Consider the following 8,180-nt stretch of genomic DNA (forward strand, 5'->3'; position numbering starts at 1 on the left):
GCAATTATCGTCAGTTTGGCTCAAATAAACTCATAAAAATTCTCTACAGGTTTAGATGTTTCTTACATCAACATACCTAAATATAAGGTAATCTACTTTCCAAAAGAGAAATCCATAACAAATGTGTTTCATCTAACCTAAATATAAAATTTTTGAATGAAGATCAAGTAGTCCAATGCCTATTGATTTATCAATTTAGATACAAATATATACTTTTAAAATCACAAAATATATTTAGAATTTTTTTTTCTATTCTCACTGAATAGAATAATTTTACCAAAATTGTTCACATGTTATTGACATCAATCAAGCCTTTGGGGGAGGAATGGTGTCATCTAACACCATTTTCCTGAATACACCACCTTCAATGTTATTTGAAATATAGTACTCTGAATCCATGTTAGTTGCTGTCCCTGTACATCTTATCCCAAGCCAAAAGCACTCCTTCACTATATAATGACCTCTAAAACGATATTAGGTATGTAGTATCCACTTACTAAACTTGCTTATTTAGTAAGGCAATTTTTACAAGGCTTTTTTACAACTTCATCCAACATTTCTGTGAACTGATAAATCTATTAAAATGTCTGTTTTTTAAAATCAATTTCATCAGGTGAATTTTATAAACATCCAAATTAGCACCAATTGAAGTCACGTAGGCTTGTGTCTTTCCCAGTTATATTAAAAAATGACAGCCCTAGCCAGTTTGGCTCAGGGGATAGTGTTAGCTTGCAGACCAAAGGGTCCTGGGTTTGATTCTGGTCAAGGGCATGTACCTTGGTTGCAGGCTCCTCCCCAGCCCAGGCCCCAGGCTCCGGCAGGAGGCAACCCATCTATGTGTTTCTCTCACATCGATGTTCTGTCTTTCCCTCTCTCTTCCACTCTCTCTAAAAAATCAATAGAAAAATATCCTTGGGTGAGGATTAACAAAACAAACAAACAAAATATCAATAAAAACATATTTTAAAAAAAGACAAAATTTCTGTCTCATAATAGGAGAGATTTTTGTAACGACTTAGGGACCAAAATTTTGCTACCACCAAATATACCTTTTTGTGATATTGATTTTAAGCTGGTTATTAAGAAACAAAAGACTCAGAACCTTTCACTCCTCTCCCTTACCTATTAAAAGGAATTCAGATAAAAAAAGGAAGGGAGCTTTACCTTATCATCACAATATAAACTAAATGTGGCAGAAAGTGAGAAACCTAGCAAAGCCTGTTTGTTGAGCTTCCTTCTGTGTCCCATTGTTTCTGGGTGGCCCAGCAAAAATTTGTTCCCCACAAGTTTGCTCTTTCTTGTTTACCTGTAAATTGCCTACTTTCCCTTTGAAATCCTAGACCCCTGCCCCCTTCACCTTTGACCAAAATGGCTTACACACCTCAATTGTTCAATTCATCTTTGGGTCCCATTCTTGCAGCACCACCCCATGTACACCCACAATAATTTTGGACATTTTCTTGTTAATCTGTCTCATGTTAATTTGATTATTAGCCCACCTAGAATAACTTGAAAGGGAGAGAGAGGGAAAGTTGGTTTTTGGAACCCCAAGGACAAGTAATACTTTTCTATCAGAAATAATTTGGAGGAGGAGCTATATTTAGGTTCACATGTTTATCAAACTGGCTATTCCACATTAAAACTTTAAAGAAAAAAGTCCTGGCCAGTGTGGTTCAGTTGGTTGTCCTGTGCACTGGACAGAAGGTAACCCATCGATGCTTCTCTCTCTCCCCTCCCTTCCACTCTCTCTAAAAAAAAAAAAAAAATCAATGGAAAAAATATCCACATGTGAGGATTAACAACAACAATAATAAACCCCTAAGAGTATTACTACCACAAATACTTTAAGGGAAAAGAGGAAAACCAAGAGGTACATCTACTAAAAAGCTACATATTGCTTTTATTCACCATGCTTTTATACAAGTTGAAATTATTAAACAGTGGTTATAAGCTAGCAATACAACTAGTTTATCATTTTAGAAGGCTTTTGGGGCCAGAGGAGGCAAAATGCATCAATTTTTAAGACAAAATTACAAGAATATGAAACAAATTAAACAACTTGAGTGCTCTACTTATCCATTTAAGGTACACACAGCAACTTCTAATTTCATGTGAGGCCTCAAAAACAAAATCTTAAATGGGACTTTTTACTAGGAAGAGGAATTTGGATGTTAAGAAATAGCTTTAGGCCCTGGCCAGGTGACTCAGTTGATTGGATCACTGATCCTATACACCAGAGATTTTGGGTTCCATTCCTGCTCAGGGCACATACAAGTTCGATCACCAGTGGGGGCGTGTATGGGAGGCAACCAATTGATGTTTCTCTTTCACATCCAATGTTACTCTTTCTTTCACACAGATGTGTCTCTCTCTCCCTTCTTCTCTTAAAAAAAAAAAAAAATCAATAAAAACATATACTCGGGTAAGGATTAGAAAAAGAAAAAAAGAGTCCTAGCCAGTTGCTCAGTGGTTAGAGCCTCAGCCCAGGGACTGAAGGGGCATGGGTTCAATTCCGGTCAAGGGCACATACCTCAGTTGCAGGCTGATCCCAGCCAGGGCACTTGCAGGAGACAACCCATTGATTTCTCTCTCTCACATGGATGTTTCTCTCTCTCTGTCTCTCCCTCTCCCTTCCACTCTCTCTAAAAATCAATGGAAAAAAATATCCTCCAGTGAGGATTAACAACAACAAAAGAAAAACTTTGGAAACACGGGTACAACTTATAAACGGAGAAACTTCCTAAAATAAAATCCCACATTATATTAACTCAAACAATAATAGATCCTACATGTAATGAGCTGGAGAAGCCAACGAGGAGAAATGGATATTTTATCCTTTGAAGAAAAATCAAGGAAATATGAAAGTCGTGATGTATTAAAATATTTACTCTTTAGTTATCAAAAGCCTATTAAGGGTAATAGGAATTATTTTCTAATATTGGCTTGCTTTATAACTTCAAAATAAACAAAGTCCATGACTGAAAGACAGCAGTTGATAGAGATCAACTCTTCTAATCAAGTCAAGATCAAATAGTCGGTTTAAGTCTCCCAGACCGGTCCATCATCAAGGCACAAATGACTCGGTTTCTTCACATGGCAGGGGAGGGGGAAATGATTGGGCACTGCATCGCACACTTAAAATCCCATAGGATTTCCTCCATGCCCTCGGAGAACTGTGCATCCAGGCATACCTTGGGGTGGCAAGGAGTGTGAAATGATGGAAATACCACTATTTGCCTTCCATTTCCGGAATGCCGTATCAACACTCAAACACTCCTGATCTCCATCAGAGGCCACGGAAAAAAAAACCTCAAGATCGGCGGTTTCCACCCTCTCCCTCCCCTAGTCTAGGTGTTTGCACCTCAGCACTGGGCCTTGGAGTTCTCTTCTGAGATCATTGTTCAGTTGGGAAACTCACTGCGAGAAAAGCAATGTGGGCTTAGTACGTCTGCTACCAAAATAGAAATTAGTATTAAAAAATACCGATCCTACCCTCCCTCTACCTGCTCACATAAAACCAACCCCTCACCCCCCGCAAACTTGCCCCACCATTAGGAAGATCTTACAAGCTCCGATCAACTGTGCTTCCCAATCCTCCCTCAGGTCACAGAGCACCTGGAGCGAGCTTTCGCCCCGCCGCCCCAATCTCTCCGCCGAGCCGGGGCCAGGCCCCTACACTGACAGGAGGGGCTCGCAGCCGGACAGGGGCTCGGAGGAGAAGGGAGGTATGTATTATCGCCAAACGCCGCTCACACTAGGGAGAGAAGTAACACGGGGCCAAGAGGGAACACGGCTTAGGGTGCCGGCAAGGCCTCTGAACTGACGAGAAGACAGGCAGGACCCGGCGTAAGGGGAGGCGGGAGAAGAGCCCGGCCTAGGCCGCACCAGGCCGCGGAGTGGCCGTACGCGGCTTCCCGACTGGGGCCGCGAGCCAAGCCTGAGAGAAAAAAGAGTTATCATTACCTGGACGGGTTCCTGCAGCACCGTCATCCTTGAGGCTCAGGCCCACTTTCTGCAGTGCCTCAGGCCCCCCCCGCAGTGGCTCCGGCCCGGCCAGCCCCGGCTCATTTAAACTCACCAGCGACCGTTACCGGGGGATGGGGGCGGCCGAGCGACTGCCGAGCACCTCCGAGCGGGACACGGAAATACCCGAAGTGGAGAGACCCGCGCGGGAGCCGGACGAAAAAGCCCGAAAGAGGCCGGAAATACCCGCGGTGAATCGGCGGAGGAGGAGACCGTTGCCGGAAATTGTCGAGGGTCACCGGAAACTACCGAGTCTGACCCAGCGCCTAGGTTCCTCTTCTCGGCCACGCCTTTACTCACGCACGCCACGCCCAATCGGCCACCCAAGGCTGGGCCACGCCCAAACGGCGATCACCGGGCTGGGCGAGAGGTGCCTGAGCGGGCGGGGAGCGTTACGTGGCCTTGCTGCCTTCTCGATTGGCTCCTCAGCCTTTCTGTATTAATTGGGTCTTGATAGATTAAGCAGAGGGTAAAACTCGAGAGGTTGGGGCTGACTTTAATTAACCAAGAAGTATTTACTTTTTGAGTTTAGGTCATTCATTCATTCCAGAAGTACCTGTTCATGGCTCAGACGGAAATAGGAAATTTGGAAGGATGGCCACCCTCCAAAATTTTAGTATGGCCCCTGTTCTCAAAGAGATTACAGTCTCTTTTAGGGAAGAGCAATATGACAAAGTGCTACATTATGTGGTACCCATTATAAGTGATGTAAAAATTCAGAGAAGAGGAAAATTAATTGGGATTAAAATGAGAAATGTTTCATGGAAGGAAAAGGGGAGATAGACTGTGCTTTGAAGGATGGTTAGAATTAGAAGAAAAGAGAATGTGCATGAAGGGGAACAAAAATGAGATCAGTCTGGTAAGAGTTAAGGCATTAACTGGAAATATTTACTTAAGTGACCAGAACTTGGAAAATCTCAGAAGGCAGGCAGAAATTTTTTAAAATATATTTTATTGATTTTTTTTTTTACAGAGAAGAAGGGAGAGGGATAGAGAGAAACATGGATGAGAGAGAAAGATCAATCAGCTGCCTCCTGCACACCTCATACTGGGGATGTGCCCGCAACCAAGGTACATGCCCTTGACCAGAATCAAACCTGGGACCCTACCGTCCGCAGGCCGACACTCTATCCACTGAGCCAAACCAGTTAGGGCAGAAAAATTTTTTTTCTTTTCTTAAAAAATATGGAACGGCCCAGGACCAAACCAGAGAGAGTCGGACCTGCATTACCACCATTTGTCCACCCACCATTCAGAACTGAAATGTCAGTGCTGACATGTACACATAAGGAACTGTTGGACATTGAAATTGGGTCTCAAAAGAACTGTTGGCCCAGAAAGAAACTCACTACAGACTGATTCATTTGCCTGTCACCATAACCATTATTGCTTGTCTCATTTTCGGTTCTTATAAGTGTATTTCTAATAGCACATGATCTCACTCATCTAGGGGAAATAATGAACAACATAAACTGATAAACAAGAACAGACCCAGAAATAAGGAGGCATGGATCAGACTGTCGGGCCTCAGAGGGAGGATAGGGAAGGGAGGGGGTAAAGGGGAGAGATCAACCAAAGGACTTGTGTGCAAGCATATGAGCCTAACCAGCGGTTAAGGACAACAGGGGTGTGGGGAGGGGTGTGGGATGGGAATGGGGGGATGAGGACAAATATGTGATACCTTAATAAAGAAATTTTAAAAATATATATGGAACGCTTCACGAATTTGGGTGTCATCCTTGCCCAGGGGCCATGCTAATCTTCTCTGTATCATTCCAATTTTAGTATATGTGCTGCGGAAGCTAGCACAGACATTTTTTTTTTGGTCTTAATTGGGGAAGCATTCTGGTGTCTGGGATAGAGTGTGGAATTGGAAATCCAGAGGCTTCATTTTGAATTTAATCTCTGGCACTAACTAGTTTTGGGTCCTTAGGCAAGTTATAGTGTCTCTGAACTTTGATTTCCTTGGTCTGAAAAAATGATTACGAGAATTAAATGCATAGGTGTGTGGCTGTATCTAACTCACATAGTAGACTCTCTCAAATTTACTTCCTGCTCCCTTCCCCCAACAATGTGTGAACCAGAGAAGTATTAAACTTTGTTTTTCAGTAGATGAAGAAAACAGTTTTTGTTGGTTAATTTTCTAGTCAGAATATCTCTGGACTAGATGTGGTACTCACAGTCTATTCCACTGGTTGGAACTTTCCCTTTCTGGTTCTCAGCTTTTATGCAAATGAAATCAAGTTAGAATGGTCACTCCCTTCCTTTGGGTAATGTTGGAGGGAAGTCTTTTTTAAAAAACACCACTTGACAGAGCTGGATCCACCACCCACTCTAGTCACTGTTAATGTAGTTGTAGCCCCATAAAGGGTAGGTGCTAAGGTGATTTTCTGCTGCCCTGTTTTTTTTAGCAGGGTTATGCTAGGTGAATTAGAATGGGAATAGTCTTCTATACTGTACAGAACAGTAGTCACTAGCTAGTAAAAATCAAGTAAAATTAAAAATGAAGTTCTTCCGATGCCCCATTTACACTCCAAGAACTCAATAAAAATATGTGGTTAGTGGTTCCCATATTGAATATTGCAGATATAGAATATTACCATCATTGGCCTGACTGGGGCTTAGAGTATCCAAGATAGCTTCACTCACATGTTTGAGGGCTTGGTGCTAGCTGTTGGCTGAGCCCCTAAGTTCTTCTCCGCATCTCATCCTTGGTCTCTCATCAGTCATTAGTTTAGCTCTAGCTTCTTGACTTGGTGGCTGGCAACCAATCAGGTGAAAACAGAAGCTGTGGGGCCCATTAAGGCCTGGGCCTGTAAGTCAAACTCCATCACTTCTTGTTGGTCAAAGTCGACTGCACCTCTTGATGGGAGGAGTGGCAAAGTGACACTGCAAAAGGTATTGTCCAAGGGAGAGCTTGATTGTTGAGTCATCTTTGGGAACAGCCTACCAGGTAGGAGATGAGAGAATCTGGTAAGATTTTTGGAAATGGAAAGGAAGGAATGCGTAAGACATATCACTCTTAAAATTTGATGCATTTAACTGAACGCAACACTCCAGATTTATTCTAATTAATTCAGCATGCAGCAGGACTATTGCTTTTATTATCTGGACACTTCTATTAAAGTAGACTAAAGTTGTATTTATATTTTTTAGCAGTTACATGACACTTTGCTCATGCTAAGCTTGTGTTCATGTTACAAACACAGCTCTTCCCCACACAATAGGCTGCCAAACCAAGTCTTGTACTTGTGCAATGGATTCTTGTAAACTTACATGTAGGAACTTACAACACAGAATACACATAAAGATGAAATGTTTTTGTGTGAGAAAACGTGTATCTAGAGTCAGCATTTGAAGAGTCTGTGATGCTCGGCACTCTGGCTCTTAAGCTTAGAATTTGCCTAAAGCTTTTTCCTCCACCCACCCCTAAAAAATGGCGTCTCTTTCCTGACTGTTGTTCACTGGGCTGATACATCTGTTGTGGTTTTCTACTCGTCCACAGCAAGACCACATTGTTGGAAGTTGTGCTTTGATGCAATTTTTTAGAGAATTTTTACTTCTTTTCTCTGTTCCTGGTTGACCTACTTAAACTCACCATCCAGCAAGCACTTGGGCATCCGGCTGCCATCCATTATCCACATATGTTCAGCTAGATGTGGAGTTGGGTTACAATAAGCATCATTCCAAACATGGTAAATTATCTTTTCTTTTTAGCCTGCCTCTTGGCCTGTTTCATGGACAATCAGATGGAGGCCAGCATTTAGGAAACTATTCAAGAAGCTAGACATGGTATCTTTGCCAAGATCCAGGTACCCCTGAAACACAGCCTAGAGTAAGCTTACTCTTCTTCTGAATTCCTTCAGTCCTCTTTATCTGTGCCCTTCTTTCTCCCCCCGCCCCCTTATTTTCCCCTGTGCCCTTCTTTTATCCCTGTTGCATGATGCCTTTTATCCTCCTTATATTATCTGACCTTGAGGCTCTTTCCTCCCCATGATTGCTGTTCCAGGATGTATTCTCACATTTAGTATAGTATCTAGTACATAATAAGTACTCATTCTGATTATTCAATGAATGAATGGAATAAACTCCTTCTATTCCTATAATTATTTTTTGTTTATTCATTGATATTATATACTTAATATTTCTAACCCTTC

The 8,180-nt window shown here is 42.2% G+C and overlaps 1 protein-coding gene and 1 non-coding gene across 5 annotated transcripts in view; both read right to left on the reverse strand.

The window, feature by feature from the left end:
* Nucleotides 1-4,245, reverse strand: part of CDC27 (cell division cycle 27) — a 50,696-nt gene extending 46,451 nt beyond the window's left edge. For all 4 annotated transcript variants that reach the window (XM_008149458.3, XM_008149457.3, XM_054708967.1 and 1 more), the window contains exon 1: nt 3,964-4,245. In XM_008149458.3, the coding sequence (XP_008147680.1) occupies nt 3,964-3,990 (27 nt within the window). In that variant the 5' untranslated portion in view covers nt 3,991-4,245. The remainder of the gene's footprint in view (nt 1-3,963) is intronic.
* Nucleotides 4,246-5,725: 1,480 nt separating this feature from the next.
* LOC114234435 (U6 spliceosomal RNA) lies at nt 5,726-5,832 on the reverse strand. The gene has a single exon (XR_008554880.1). It is a non-coding gene; the product is annotated as a U6 spliceosomal RNA (small nuclear RNA).
* Nucleotides 5,833-8,180: the final 2,348 nt, after the last annotated feature.

Source organism: Eptesicus fuscus, chromosome 20 (genome assembly GCF_027574615.1).
Source record: "Eptesicus fuscus isolate TK198812 chromosome 20, DD_ASM_mEF_20220401, whole genome shotgun sequence".
NCBI lineage: Eukaryota > Metazoa > Chordata > Mammalia > Chiroptera > Vespertilionidae > Eptesicus > Eptesicus fuscus.